The sequence below is a fragment of the Salvelinus namaycush genome, chromosome 39 (genome assembly GCF_016432855.1).
Source record: "Salvelinus namaycush isolate Seneca chromosome 39, SaNama_1.0, whole genome shotgun sequence".
NCBI classification, from domain to species: domain Eukaryota; kingdom Metazoa; phylum Chordata; class Actinopteri; order Salmoniformes; family Salmonidae; genus Salvelinus; species Salvelinus namaycush.
The window spans coordinates 10,322,628-10,337,608 of NC_052345.1; the positions used below are offsets into that span (position 1 = coordinate 10,322,628).

General features: G+C 41.7%; 1 protein-coding gene across 1 annotated transcript in view; it reads left to right on the forward strand.

The window, feature by feature from the left end:
- The window catches only part of LOC120032675 (VPS10 domain-containing receptor SorCS3-like), a 228,475-nt gene that overhangs the window by 176,912 nt on the left and 36,582 nt on the right, over nt 1-14,981 (forward strand). The window contains exons 8-9 of the mRNA XM_038978873.1: nt 8,349-8,438; nt 8,952-9,131. Of these exons, the coding sequence (XP_038834801.1) occupies nt 8,349-8,438; nt 8,952-9,131 (270 nt within the window). The remainder of the gene's footprint in view (nt 1-8,348; nt 8,439-8,951; nt 9,132-14,981) is intronic.

Below are 14,981 nucleotides of genomic sequence, written 5' to 3' on the forward strand. Positions count from 1 at the left end.
GTAAGTTGACTGAGAACACGTTCTCATTTGCAGCAACGACCTGGGGAATAGTTACAGGGGAGAGGAGGGGGATGAATGAGCCAATTGTAAACTGGGGATTATTAGGTGACCATGATGGTTTGAGGGCCAGATTGGGAATTTAGCCAGGACACCGGGGTTAACACCCCTACTCTTACGATAAGTGCCATGGGATCTTTAATGACCTCAGAGAGTCAGGACACCCGTTTAACGTCCCAGCCGAAAGACGGCACCCTACACAGGGCAGTGTCCCCAATCACTACCCTGGGGCATTGGGATATTTTTTAGACCAGAGGAAAGAGTGCCTCCTACTGGCCCTCCAACACCACTTCCAGCAGCATCTGGTCTCCCATCCAGGGACTGACCAGGACCAACCCTGCTTAGCTTCAGAAGCAAGCCAACAGTGGTATGCAGGGTGGTATGCTGCTGGCTAATTGAGCTCAGGTGCATCCTGTTTTTATTGATCATCCTTGAGACGTTGCTACAACTTGATTGGACTCCACCTGTGGTAAATTCAAATCAAATGAAATCAAATCTATTTATATAGCCCTTCGTACATCAGCTGATATCTCAAAGTGCTGTACAGAAACCCAGCCTAAAACCCCAAACAGCAAGCAATGCAGGTGTAGAAGCACGGTGGCTGGGAAAGACTCCCTAGAAAGGCCAAAACCTAGGAAGAAACCTAGAGAGGAACCAGGCTATGAGGGGTGGCCCGTCCTCTTCTGGCTGTGCCGGGTGGAGATTATAAGAGTACATGGCCATTTAAGGCCAGATTGTTCAAACGTTCATAAATGACCAGCATGGTCAAATAATAATAATCACAGTAGTTATCGAGGGTGCAGCAAGTCAGCACCTCAGGAGTAAATGTCAGTTGGCTTTTCATTGCCGATCATTAAGAGTATCTCTACCGAGTCTGCGTCTCTCACATGGGTAGGCAGACCATTCCATAAAAATGGAGATCTATAGGAGAAAGCCCTGCCTCCAGCTGTTTGCTTAGAAATTCTAGGGACAATTAGGAGGCCTGCGTCTTGTGACCGTAGTGTACGTATAGGTATGTACGGCAGGACCAACTCGGAAAGATAGGTAGGAGCAAGCCCATGTAACGCTTTGTAGGTTAACAGTAAAACCTTGAAATCAGCCCTTGCCTTAAAACTTCTACTTGCACACAATCCCGGATCCGGGAGCACCCCCATCAGTAAAAAAGCTGACTAGCATAGCCTAGCATAGCGTCACAAGTAAATACTAGCATCTAAATATCATTAAATCACAAGTCCAAGACACCAGATGAAAGATACACATCTTGTGAATCCAGCCATCATTTCTGATTTTTAAAATGTTTTACAGGGAAGACACAATATGTAAATCTATTAGCTAACCACGATAGCAAAAGACACAACTTTTTTTACTCCACCATTTTTTTCCTGCATAGGTAGCTATCACAATTTCGACCAAATAAAGATATAAATAGCCACTAACCAAGAAACAACTTCATCAGTTGACAGTCTGATAACATATTTATTGTATAGCATATGTTTTGTTAGAAAAATGTGCATATTTCAGGTATAAATCATAGTTTACCATTGCAGCCACCATCACAACTCTCACCAAAGCAACTAGAATAACTACAGAGACCAACGTGAATTACCTAAATACTCATCATAAAACATTTCTGAAAAATACACAGCGTACAGCAAATGAAAGACAAAGATCTTGTGAATCCAGCCAATATTTCAGATTTTTTAAGTGTTTTACAGCGAAAACACAATATAGCATTATATTAGCTTACTACAATAGCCAACCACACAACAGCATTGATTCAGGCCAACAATAGCGATAACGTATAAACCAGCAAAAGATATTAATTTTTTCACTAACCTTCTCAAACTTCTTCAGATGACAGTCCTATAACTTCTTCAGGCTGCAAGCCCGATGTCGGTACACTTATGACAACAGCCAGCTCAAGTGCAGGGCGCGAAATTCAAAATATATATTTTTTAAATATTTAACTTTCACACATTAACAAGTCCAATACAGCATATGAAAGGTACACATCTTGTGAATCAAGCCAACATGTCCGATTTTTAAAATGTTTTACAGGGAAGACACAATATGTAAATCTATTAGCTAACCACGTTAGCAAAAGACACCACTTTTTTTACTCCATCAGTTTTTTACTCCATCAGTAGCTATCACAAATTCGACCAAATAAAGATATAAATAGCCACTAACCAAGAAACAACTTCATCAGATGACAGTCTGATAACATATTTATTGTATAGCATATGTTTTGTTAGAAAAATGTGCATATTTCAGGTATAAATCATAGTTTACATTGCAGCTACAGTCAGAAATTGCACCGAAAGCAGACAGAAAAATTACAGACACCAACGCCAAATAACTAAATACTCATCATAAAACATTTCTGAAAAATACATAGTGTACAGCAATTGAAAGACAGGCATCTTGTGATTCCAGACAATATTTCCGATTTATCAAGTGTTTTACAGCGAAAACACAATATAGCGTTATATTAGCTTAGCACAATAGCAAACATAACAACAGCATTGATTCAAGGCAAAAATAGCGATAACGTAGAAACCACCAAAATATATTAATTTTTTCACTAACCTTCTCAGAATTCTTCAGATGACAGTCCTGTAACATCATATTACACAATGCATATAGAGTTTGTTCGAAAATGTGCATATTTAGCGGCACAAATCGTGCTTATACAATGAAAATAGTGTCCAAATACTCAAGCAATCTGTCCGGCGCCATCTTGGAAAGGCCCCTATTCTTATCGAAAACTATTCATAAACTTGACTAAAAAAATACAGGTTGGACAGCAATTGAAAGACAAATGAGTTCTTAATGCAATCGCTGAATTACATTTTTAAAATTAACGTTACTGCGCAATACAGGGTGCGATAAAGCAAGGCTACACTGCAAGTAATGGCGTCTTATGCATTTTACTTTTTCCAACAGAACAATGAATTATCAGCATAAATAGTTCTTACTTTTTGATGAACTCCCATCAGAATCTTGGGAAAGGTGTCCTTTGTCCAAAAGAATCGTTGCTAGGTTGGAGAACGTCGTCTTCAACGTTGCAATTAGCAGTAAACAATAGCCATGTGGGCCAGAGATACCCAACTTCCTACAACGTCACGAAAATAAATACCCGAAAATCGCAATATACTGACATAAACTGATATAATTCGGTTTAAAATAACAACATTACGATGTCTTTAACACCTATATCGAATAAAAACAGAGCCGGATATATCTAGGAGCTAAAACAGGAGCTTCTAACATGACATGCCAAGACCCTCCCTGCGTCAGAGCGAAGAGTGGAAAGATGGGACACTTCGATTCCAAGCAATTTATAACCTTTGGGAACTACGTAGAAACTCCATTTCAAGTCTCCCTATTCGCTGACACCCAGGGGAAGGCGTATGCAGTGCATCTCAACCAATAGAGGACAGGCAAATTAATACACAGGTCTCAGAACAGCCAGCAAAATTCTGCATTCTGACATACAGATAGGAAAATTGCTCTAAGTCCAGTTCTGTTTCACCCACAGACATAATTCAAACGGTTTTAGAAACTAGAGAGTGTTTTCTATCCAATAGTAATACTAATATGCATATTGTACGAGCAAGAATTGAGTACGAGGCCTTTTTGAAATGGGCACCTTTTATCTGGCTACTCAATACTGCCCCTTGAGCCCAAACAGGATAACATCATATTACACAATACATATAGAGTTTGTTCGAAAATGTGCATATTTAGCGGCACAAATCGTGGTTATACAATGAGAATAGTAGCCAAGCTGCCAACAATATGTCGGGAGAAATCTTGGGAGAGGCACCTATTCTAATCAGTAACTAATCCTAAACTTGACTAAAAAATACAGGTTGGACAGCAAATGAAAGATACATTAGTTCTTAATGCAATCGCTGTGTTAGATTTTTAAAATTAACGTTACTACGACATACAGCGTGCGTTAAAGCGAGACCGCACCGAAATTAATGGCGGAATATGCGTTTTACATTTTTCAACAGAACAACGAATTAACATCATAAATAGTTCTTACTTTTTGATGAACTCCCATCAGAATCTTGGTCAAGTTGTCCTTTGTCCAAAAGAATCGTTGCTCGGTTGTAGAATGTAGTCTTCAACGTTGGAATTAGCAGTAAACATTAGCCATGTGGCAAAGACGTGTCCAACTCACTATAACGCAGCACTAATAAATATCCGAAAATCGCAATATACTGATATAAACTGATATAACTCGGTTTAAAATAACAACATTATGATGTCTTTAACACCTATATCGAATAAAAACAGAGCCGGATATATCTAAGGGCTATAACGGGAGCTTTCTAGAACGACTTCCAGAGGTCCTTTTTGCGTCATGGCGAAGATAAGAAAGGAAGGACCCCACGTTGCCAGCCCATTTATAAGCTCTCAGATCTGCCTAGCGACACCATTTCAATTCTCACTATTCGCTGACATCCAGGGGAAGGCGTATGCAGTGCATCTCAACCAATAGAATACAGGCAAATTAATAAACCGACCTCAGAATAGCTTGCAGAATTCAGCATTCTGACATCCTCATAGGAAAATTGCTCCAACTCGAGTTCTGTTTTACTCACAGATATAATTCAAACGGTTTTAGAAACTAGAGAGTGTTTTCTATCCAATAGTAATAATAATATGCATATTGTACGAGCAAGAATTGAGTACGAGGCAGTTTAATTTGGGAACGAAATTATTACAAAGTGCAAACAGCACCCCCTATTGAGAAAAGGTTAACAGGAAGCCAGTGTAGGGAAGCTAGCACTGGAGTAATATGATTTCAAAAAATGTTTGGTTCTAGTCAGGAATTCAATTGATTGGACATGATTTGGAAAGGTACACACCTGTCTATATAAGGTCCCCCAGTTGATAGTGCATGTCAGAGCAAAAGTCAATCAGTGAAGTCAAAGGAATTATCCGTAGAGCTCCGAGTCCGGATTGTGTCGAGGCACAGGTCTGGGGAAAAGTACCAAAACATTTCTGCAGCATTGAAGATCCCCAAGAACACAGTGACCTCCATCATCCTTTAAATGGAAGAAGTTTGGAACCACCAAGACTATTCCTAGAGCGGGCCGCCCGGCCAAACTGAGCAATTGGGAGAGAAGGGCCTTGGTGAGGGAGGTGACCAAGAACCCGATGGTCACTCTGATAGAGCTCCAGTGTTCCTCTGTGGAGACGGGAGAACCTTACAGAAGGACAACCATCTCTGCAGCACTCCACCCATCTGGCCTTTAAATTAGAGTGGCCAGACGGAAGCCACTCCTCAGTAAAAGGCACATGACAGCCCGCTTTGAGTTTTCCAAAATACACCTAAAGACTCTCAGACCATGAGAAACAAGATTATCTGGTCTGATGAACCCAAGATTGAACTATTTGGCCTGAATGCCAAGCGTCACGTCTGGAGGAAACCTGGCATCGTCCGTACAGTGAAGCATGGTGGCGGCAGCATCATGCTGTGGGGATGTTTTTCAGCGGCAGAGACAGGGAGACTAGTCAGGATTGAGGGAAAGATTAACAGAGACAAGTACAGAGATGACAACCTGTTCCAGAGCCTCAGACTGGATTCACCTCCAACAGGACAAAGACCTTAAGCACACAGCCAAGACAACGCAAGAGTGGCTTCGGGACGTCTCTGAATGTCCTTGAGTGGCCCAGCCAGAGCCCGAACTTGAACCTGATCTTCTCTGGAGAGACCTGAAAATAGCTTTGCAGCGATGCTCCCCATTCAACCTGATAGAGCTTGAGAGGATCTGCAGAGAAGACTGTGATAAACTCCCCAAATACAGGTGTGCCAAGCTTGTAGCGTCATACCCAAGAAGACTCTAACCTGTAATCACTGCCAATGGTGCTTCAACAAAGTACTGAGTAAAGGGTCTGAATACTTATGTAAATGTGATATTCCAGTTGTTGTTGTTTTTTATACATTTGCAAAAATTACTAAAAACAAGTTTTTGCTTCGTCATTATGGGATATTGTGTGTAGATTGATGAAGGAAAGTAACAAATTAATCAATTTTAGAATAAGGCTGTAACAATTTTTTTGGGGGGGGGGGGTCAAGGGGTCTGAATACTTTCCGATACTTTGTAATGTTCACCTCCGAACCTTGACCAGTTGTTATTCTGCATGGATATTTTATATCTAACCACACATTCTGTATGAAGAAAAGGCACCTCGCGTGACATATGTCAAATATGCAAACCTTTTGTTTGAACCTTCATTCTTGAGTCTGCATTTGCACACTATTCTGATTCAGAAGTGAATGATCTAGGGAGTTTTATATTCTTCCACACCAATCCCAATATGTCATATTAATCATAATTTATGCAAGAGAGAGAAATCTGGTAATGTGCTGAATTCTAAGTAATGCTGGTGCCTTAATATTTTTTACTTTGACATTGTGCAAATGAGGATGCATGAATTTAAAAGTAAACAGTTAAAGAGGAATAATTATCCTGACAATCCAGTCCAGTATAAATCACTATTTAATCCAAATTGAACTCCAAAGAACTACCTTGCTGTTTGAAGTATTTGAAGGGGAGAGTTTTGGATGTATTTCTATTAGAACATGAATTAGGGCCAGAAGTTTTTCCAGGTCAGGTCACACGGTCAGGGAAAATTCCTGGTCCTAACTATTTCAATTAGAGCCAAAAGTTTTCCCTTGAGAAAGTGGCTTGACCAGGAAAACTCTAGGCTCTTTTATTCTTTGTCAGGGGTTCAGGAAGAACTCTCAGCCCTAAACCTGCCTTGGAAAAACTCTGCCATCTACTTATAGCCTACGCAGGGCCAAGACTACAGGTTCTACACATGATTTGCTTCATTCTGCCAGAATAATGGAAATTAAGATTTCTGGTTTCTTGCCGTGCTTGAGGCATCACTACAGACCAGGGTTTGATCCCGGGCTGTGTCACAGCCGGCTGTGTCCGAGAGAGCCATGAGGCGGATTTCCTTGTCCTGCCGCGCTCTAGCAACTCTTGTGGTGAGCCAGGCGCCTGCACGCTGACTTCAGGCGCCAGTTGTAAGGTGTTTCCTCCGACACATTGGTGTGGCTGGCTTCCGGGTAAAGCGTGCAGTGTGTCAAGAAGCAGTGCGGCTTGGCAGGGTCATGTTTCGGAGGACGCATGGCTCTCGACCTTCGCATCTCCTGAGTCTGTACGGGAGTTGCAGCGATGGGACAAGACTGTAACTACCAAAAGAAGACCTCGAAATTGGGTAGAAAAAGGGGTAAAAAGAAGAACAATTAAAATAAGTTCTGTGTTCTAAGAGATCCCTCAACTATGTTTGACCACACTCATACGTCTCCCTAATTAAACCCACAACCACTCAACCTATACCTCCTACCGCATCTTCAATTCAGGGAACCTACAATGTTTTCTCACATTGCGTCACAACCGAACATATTCTATGAATGTGGGTAATGAAAAATCAATCATCCCAATATCTCTTTCAGTTCAAAACCTCTCTCTTTCTCTCTATCTCTCTCTCTCTCTCCCCCTCTCTCCCGTTCTCCCTCCCTCCCTCTCTCTCTCTCTCTCTCTCTCTCTCTCTCTCTCATTTAAGTGCACTTAGAAGCACACTAAGAGGCCTAATTAGTTCTGTCATATGATAATGATCCTATTTCACCTCCCCCTTTTCCAACCCAGAAAGCCAGCAGCTTGTTTTGTGGATTAATTATTGATTAATGGAATTACGAAAGAGGAAGTGGATTAAATAAATTGCTCCCTAGTGCTGATGCTTGGACAATCACACTTTTGTTGACGAAAATTGTTCTCCTATCCTTATAGCCTCCGAAGCCTGTGCTCTAATTACAGGTTTGTAACACTTTCTTCCCCGCTGGCGGTGTTTGTACTGCATAGGCTAACAGCAGCTAACAGCTCGAGTGTTTGCTTGCAGAGGCGCTGGTATCATTAAGGATGACTTTCCTAAGACAGGCCACTGAGCATTGATTGGGAGAGTTAAAGATTTCTCTTGGCAGAGAATAATGGGGCTATTGATTGTCCCTACGAGATATTTACCCAAGTCTACCTTCCAAACCACAAAGAGCATCGACAACAGGAGAGGAGGTTCCTCTCTGACAATGAAGTATATATATTTACATCATAAACAATGTCATCCATGTTCACTTGGGTGAAGGTTGCAACATTTATGAAGTTTTTAGATTAATCCAAGTAGTTCATTCATGTGATGTGTACTGTAGCGTGGACAAATTCTGAACAAAAAGGGAATACTCTGTGTTTTGGCTCAACGTGTTCCAGGTTACTACAGCAGGACAGGCCAGCTACTATGTGTCCTACCAGAGGGATCCATTCCTCAAAATCAAACTGCCCAAATATTCTCTGCCTAAGGTAAGCAACATTCATTTTACAGTGATAAACACCATGCCTACAGTGATACATACAGTCGAACAATTATTCAGATTGAATACTTTTTTTTCTTTCTTACTTTTTAACTGTGCATTGTTGGGAAGGGCTCGTAAGTAAGCATTTCACAATAAAGTCTACACCTGTGGTATACATAGAATGGGACAAATAAAATTTGATTTGAAGTACCCAACAATTTCCCCCTTTGTTTTCTCCCTTCAACAAAAGGATTTAGCTCTAGAAATATCTGTAGCACTACTACACAATGGTGTGTAGTCTCATAGTGCAGTCTCACTCTTCTGTTGCAGCTCTTAAAAGACACTATATATTGTGTAGAGAACATTGGCAGCTCTAGTGTTAAACATTCAATATACACACGAGACCTGATCTTGTGACGCCCAACACGTACTCGGCAGCTCGTTACAACCCCAACCCATAAGATCCGTCATCTCTTTATAAATCCTCGAACCTCTCCAACCCCCCATCCTCTGTCACCAGGACCTCCACATCGTCAGCACAGACGAGCACCAGGTCTTCGCGGCAGTACAGGAGTGGAACCAGAATGACACGTACAACCTGTACCTCTCCGACACCCAGGGCATCCTTTTCACCCTGGCCATGGAGAACGTCAAGACCACCCGCGGCCTGGGGGGCAACCAGATGCTGGACCTGTATGAGGTAAGTGTCCACAGTGTGTTTGTGTGTGTGTCTGGAGAGGGGGGGGGGGGGTGCGCACATGTGTACTACCACCGGACTGGTAGTAGCCTTGTTAGTAGGTCTCTATGTCATTAACATTCATTGCGGCTCGTCCCCCCTCCTTTTTCCCCTCTTTCTCAGGATGAATCCCCAGTTTATCACAGACACTGGCAGGTGTGATGAAGGGAGGCAGAGGAGTGAGATATGGGTCTGATCTTCAGAGTCAGAAGTCATTAACAATGCTACTACTACTGCTGCTCCTTCTAACATGTGTGTTAATGGTTTACAAAAACAGAGTTAGTATTAAAATGAATGGTCACACCCAGTGGGTAAAACTGGTTGAAATGACGCCAATCCAGTTTTCCATTCAGTCTGATGTTGTTTTAACTAGTTTAACCCTCTGGGTATGCATGCATGTGCTGATCACAAACTATTGTAAACTGAAGTTATGCTGTATGTATCTTTTTTTTTTTTTGAAGAGGCAGACTATTGCTCTGAGATCCTCTGAAAAATACTGTAGATATAACTCTGACCAAAGTACTTTGTAGGAGTCCCAAGTATGGTTTTAACAACCCCTGGAGTGTTGGGCTTCAGAAGGCCAATGGCCTCAAAGACTCAGAGAGGAATCATTCACTAAGTACTTTGAGCTCAACAGGGAACAGAGAGACTGAGTGAAAGCAACAGGCTTTTACTCTTTCCCCTGGATTGTCAAATAATGATTTGCCTTTCGTCAGTATTCTCTCACTTTCTCTTTCCCAGTCTTTCTCTCTCAAAAATAAATTATATTATTCTCTGGAATAAAACAATATTTTCCCCCACTTTAGACTAATGGGAGTAACTTGAGTGTCAGTTGGATTCAATCTGGACAATCTTCCCTTCAATCAAAAAGTTTTTCTCTAACTCCCAGTCGACGTAGCCATTTAGTGTTACGTTTTTGATTCAATCCATCTCCCAGAGGTATGAACTTCAACACTGAATATTACAGAACTAACTTGCCTAGCACAATCAATACTCAGAGTGGTAGGCCTACAAATCAACGACAGCCCAATGATGAACTACCTGATTCCCTAGTCAGAGCTATAAATAACTTTTGAATGAGTGAGTGGTAGGAGGGAGGAAGAAACAGATGGATGGAGGGAGGGTTAGCTAGATGATTTAGGTAATGCAATGGTCATGGTGATGATGCTCCTTTCTGTTAGCCTAGCGGTTTGTGTGTATTAGCTCTCTGCCAACCCTCTTAACCCCTCCTCCCATTTCACCCTATTCAGACCCTCTGATTCCCTGATTCAGCAGTGGATCCATATTTCTAATAGATTGCAGAAAGCTTCATTAATGCATATTGAAAGATTGTAAAAGGCTCTCTGCGGGGAGACCGACTGCATGTACCGAGGGAAGTCTGGTTTTCAGTGGTCGTGTATGGTACTAGTGCTACTGTGCTGAAAGTTGTATGTTTTGTCTATGTAGGTGGATCCACATGCATACATCAGTCTATATTTAATATTACTAGAGTGCTGAAAGTTGTATGTTTTGTCTATGTAGGTGGATCCACATGCATACATCAGTCTATATTTAATATTACTAGAGTGCTGAAAGTTGTATGTTTTGTCTATGTAGGTGGATCCACATGCATACATCAGTCTATATTTAATATTACTAGAGTGCTGAAAGTTGTATGTTTTGTCTATGTAGGTGGATCCACATGCATACATCAGTCTATATTTAATATTACTAGAGTGCTGAAAGTTGTATGTTTTGTCTATGTAGGTGGATCCACATGCATACATCAGTCTATATTTAATATTACTAGAGTGCTGAAAGTTGTATGTTTTGTCTATGTAGGTGGATCCACATGCATACATCAGTCTATATTTAATATTACTAGAGTGCTGGGCGTTGTTGTTTTGCCTTTGTAGATGTTTCCACACGTACGCATACAGGTAACTGCCAAAATAAAAGAAACACCAACATAAAGTGTCTTACCACCATGAGCCAGAACAGCTGCAATGCACCTTGGTATAGATTCTACAACTGTCTGGAACTCTATTGGATGGATGCAACACCATTATTCCACAATAAATTCCAAATTTGGTGTTTTGTTGAGGGTGGTGGAAAACGCTGTCTTACACGGAACCCAAACCGGCTGTGCGCGTGCGCCATCGTGCGCTATCGTGCATAAATGTATTTTGTCCCCCTACACCAAACGCGATCACGACACGCAGGTTAAAATAGCAAAACAAACTCTGAACCAATGACATTAATTTGGGGACAGGTCGAAAAGCATTAAACATGTATGGTAATTTAGCTAGTTAGCTTGCACTTGCTAGCTAATATGTCCTATTTAGCTAGCTTGCTGTTGCTAGCTAATTTGTCCTGGGATATAAACATTGAGTTGTTATTTTACCTGAAATGCACAAGGTCTTCTGCACCGACAATTTATCCACACATAAAACGGCCAACCGAATCGTTTCTAGTCATCTTTCCTCCTTCCAGGCTTTTTCATCTTTGAATTTATATGGTGATTGGCATCTACACTTTTACCACAACAACCGGCAAAACATATAGTCTTTCAATCACCCACGTGGGTGTAACGAATGAGGAGATGGCACGTGGGTACCTGCTTCTGTAAACCAATGAGGAGATGGCACGTGGGTACCTGCTTCTGTAAACCAATGAGAAGATGGGAGAGGCAGGACTTTCAGTGCGATCTGCATCAGAAATAGAAAGGAGTTCTATTTTAGCCCTTGGCATCGCAGACGCTCGTTGACGCGCGCGAGCAGTGTGGGTGCAATAATTGAATAACATGGATTTCTACATTTATTTTGCGACGCTCGCGCACGCGACGTGTCCGGTCTGGTCAGCATGTCAGGCGCCGCTCCAGAATGTCCCATAAGTGTGCAATTGGTTTGAGATCTGGTGACTGAGACGGCCATGGCATATGGTTTACATCATGTTCATGCTCATCAAACCAGTCAGAGACCACTCATGTCCTGTGGACGGGGGCATTGTTATCCTGGAAGAGACCACTCCCATCAGGATAGATCTGCTTCACCATAGGTTGAAGTTAATCCCTCAGAATGGCTGTGTATTTATTGGCATTTACCTTGCCCTCTAAGGGGTTGAGTGGACCTAAACCATGTCAGGAAAAATCACACAACACCATAACAGAGCCACCAGAACCCTCATTTACTCAAGAGTTTCCTTTATTTTGGCAGTTACCTGTAGGTCCATATGTACAGTAATTATACTATATGACAGCCACACATAGCTCTACACATATTACTAGATATCACTCTTATAGTCAATGAGACATTGATGCCAACAATCATCAAAGCAATGTACTGATGGCTATCATTATTAGTACTGTAACAGTTTTGATTTAGTACCTAGTTAAAATATTAGCTTGCAGGAAGTGTACTGTGCTGTTGCCAGGGGCAAGGTGGCCAGCAGTGTTTTTTTTACCTTGTACTCTACCTCGCCTGTTCTCCCACTGTGATATATCTTGACAGAGGTAATATCTCCATCAATACTGTAGTACCAGCCTACACTCCCTTGATATTACACCTCTGACTACAAGTTGCTATTCCAGAGTGGAGATCTAAGTCCCTGTCCTTCACTACAGCAGGGACCCTGTCCTTCACTACAGCAGGGACCCTGTCTTTCTCTACAGCAGGGAAGTAGGGACTGTTGGTGGAAGATGCGATAGAGGGATGGGTGTGGGGGGACGATAAATAATTACCGCTGTGATTGACACGTCTGGTCATGGGAGGAGGGAGGGGCCCCATCCCGCCTCATTAGCTGTGTCCATCCCGGGTGGCTGTTTTTCTATGACGATGTCAAACGTGGCGCCTATTAGTGCCACTTATACTGGTAAGGTGATACGACTGAGGGTCCTCAATGTCTGCTGCAGTATCTTATTTAAAGCACAGTCGTCAGGTTTACCCCCATCACATTTCCATCCTGGATGGGTTATCGTAGGAAGATAGTTTGACTAAGGAGGCAAGGAGCTATGACTTCTCTCTCTCTCTCTCACTTTGTGAGTGGGTGTCACATGGATGTGACAGTTTATCAGTTTTAACGTCCAGCATAGTAATGTTGTCACAACAGTGGTGAGCGGTTGATGAGGACACAATTAAAGGGAGATAATTAAAGGACAAGGAGACTGGTTTGATGTCTGTCAGCATAGCCGCGGGAAGATGTTTGGGGTTGGGGGTGCTGAGAACTTTTTGTGGACTGTGGGGTTGCAGGGATTATTTTTGCCCACGCTACAGACAGCTGTAGCAGCCCGCTAATACAGGACTAGTAAAGGCCCAGTGTACTACTTTTGTGAGAATAAAAAACAATATATGTAATTATAATTTGCCCGCGTTACAGATGGCTATATCGGTCTGCTAATACAGGACTACGAAAGACTCAGTGCACTACTTTTGTGACTTTTGTGAAAAATCTAATTTTATATATATACAGTATATATAAACTACCGGTCAAAAGTTTCAGAACACTCATTCAAGGGTTTTTCTTTATTTTTACTATTTTCTACATTGTAGAATAATAGTGAAGACATCAAAACTATGAAATAGCACATATGGAATGCAGAGAATAATTACACTAGAGTTACCAGCCTCAGAAATTGCAGCCCAAATAAATGCTTCAGAGTTCAAGTAACAGACACATCTCAACATCAACAGTTCAGAGGAGACTATGAGAATCAGGCCATCATGGTTGAATTGCTGCAAAGAAACCACTACAAAAGGACACAAATAAGAAAAAGAGACTTGCTTGGGCCAAGAAACACGAGCAATGGACATTAGACCGGTGGAAATTTGTCCTTTGGTCTGGAGTCCAAATTGGATATTTTTGGTTCCAACCGCCGTGTCTTTGTGAGACGAGGTGTGTGTGAACGGATGATCTCCGCATGTGTATTTCCATCCATTAAGCATGGAGGAGGAGGTGTTATGGTGACACGGTCTGTGATTTATTTAAAATTCCAAGGCTCACTTAACCAGCATGGCTACCACAGCATTCTGCAGCAATACACCATCCTATCTGGTTTGGGCTTTTTATTTATTTTTATTTCACCTTTATTTGAGCAGGTAGGCCAGTTCAGAACAAGTTCTCATTTACAACTGCGACCTGGCCAAGATAAATAAAAGCATTGCGACACAAACAACACAGAGTTACACATGGGATAAACTAACGTACAGTAAATAACACAATAGAAAAATCGATATACAGTGTGTGCAAATGTAGTGAGATTAGGGAGGTAAGGCAATAAATAGGCCATAGTGGCGAAATAATTACAATTTAGTAGGCTTAGTGGGACTATCATTTGTTTTTCAACAGGACAATGACCCAACACACCTCCAGGCTGTGTAAGGGCTATTCTTTACCAAGAAGGAGTGTGATGGAGTGCACAATCCCCTGACCTCAACCAAATTGAGATGGTTTGGGTTGAGTCAGACTGCAGAGTAAAGGAAAAGGAGCCATCAAGTGCTCAGCATATGTGGGAACTCCTTCAAGACTTTTGGAGAAGCATTCCAGGTGAAGCTGGTTGAGAGAATACCAAGATTGTGCAAAGCTGTCATCAAGGCAAAGGGTGGCTATTTGAAGAATATATTTTATTTGTTTAACACTTTTTTGCTTACTACATGATTCCATATGTGTTATTTCATAGCTTTGATGTCTTGAAAACCCTTGAATGAGTAGGTGTTCTCAAGCTTTTGCCCGGTAGTAGACATATTTGTATTAAAATATAAATATCTATTTTTTCAGGAAGTGTTGCAGCACCCTCAGCATCCTACTTCCCGCAGATATGTCAGTCAGGGGGCATTTTGG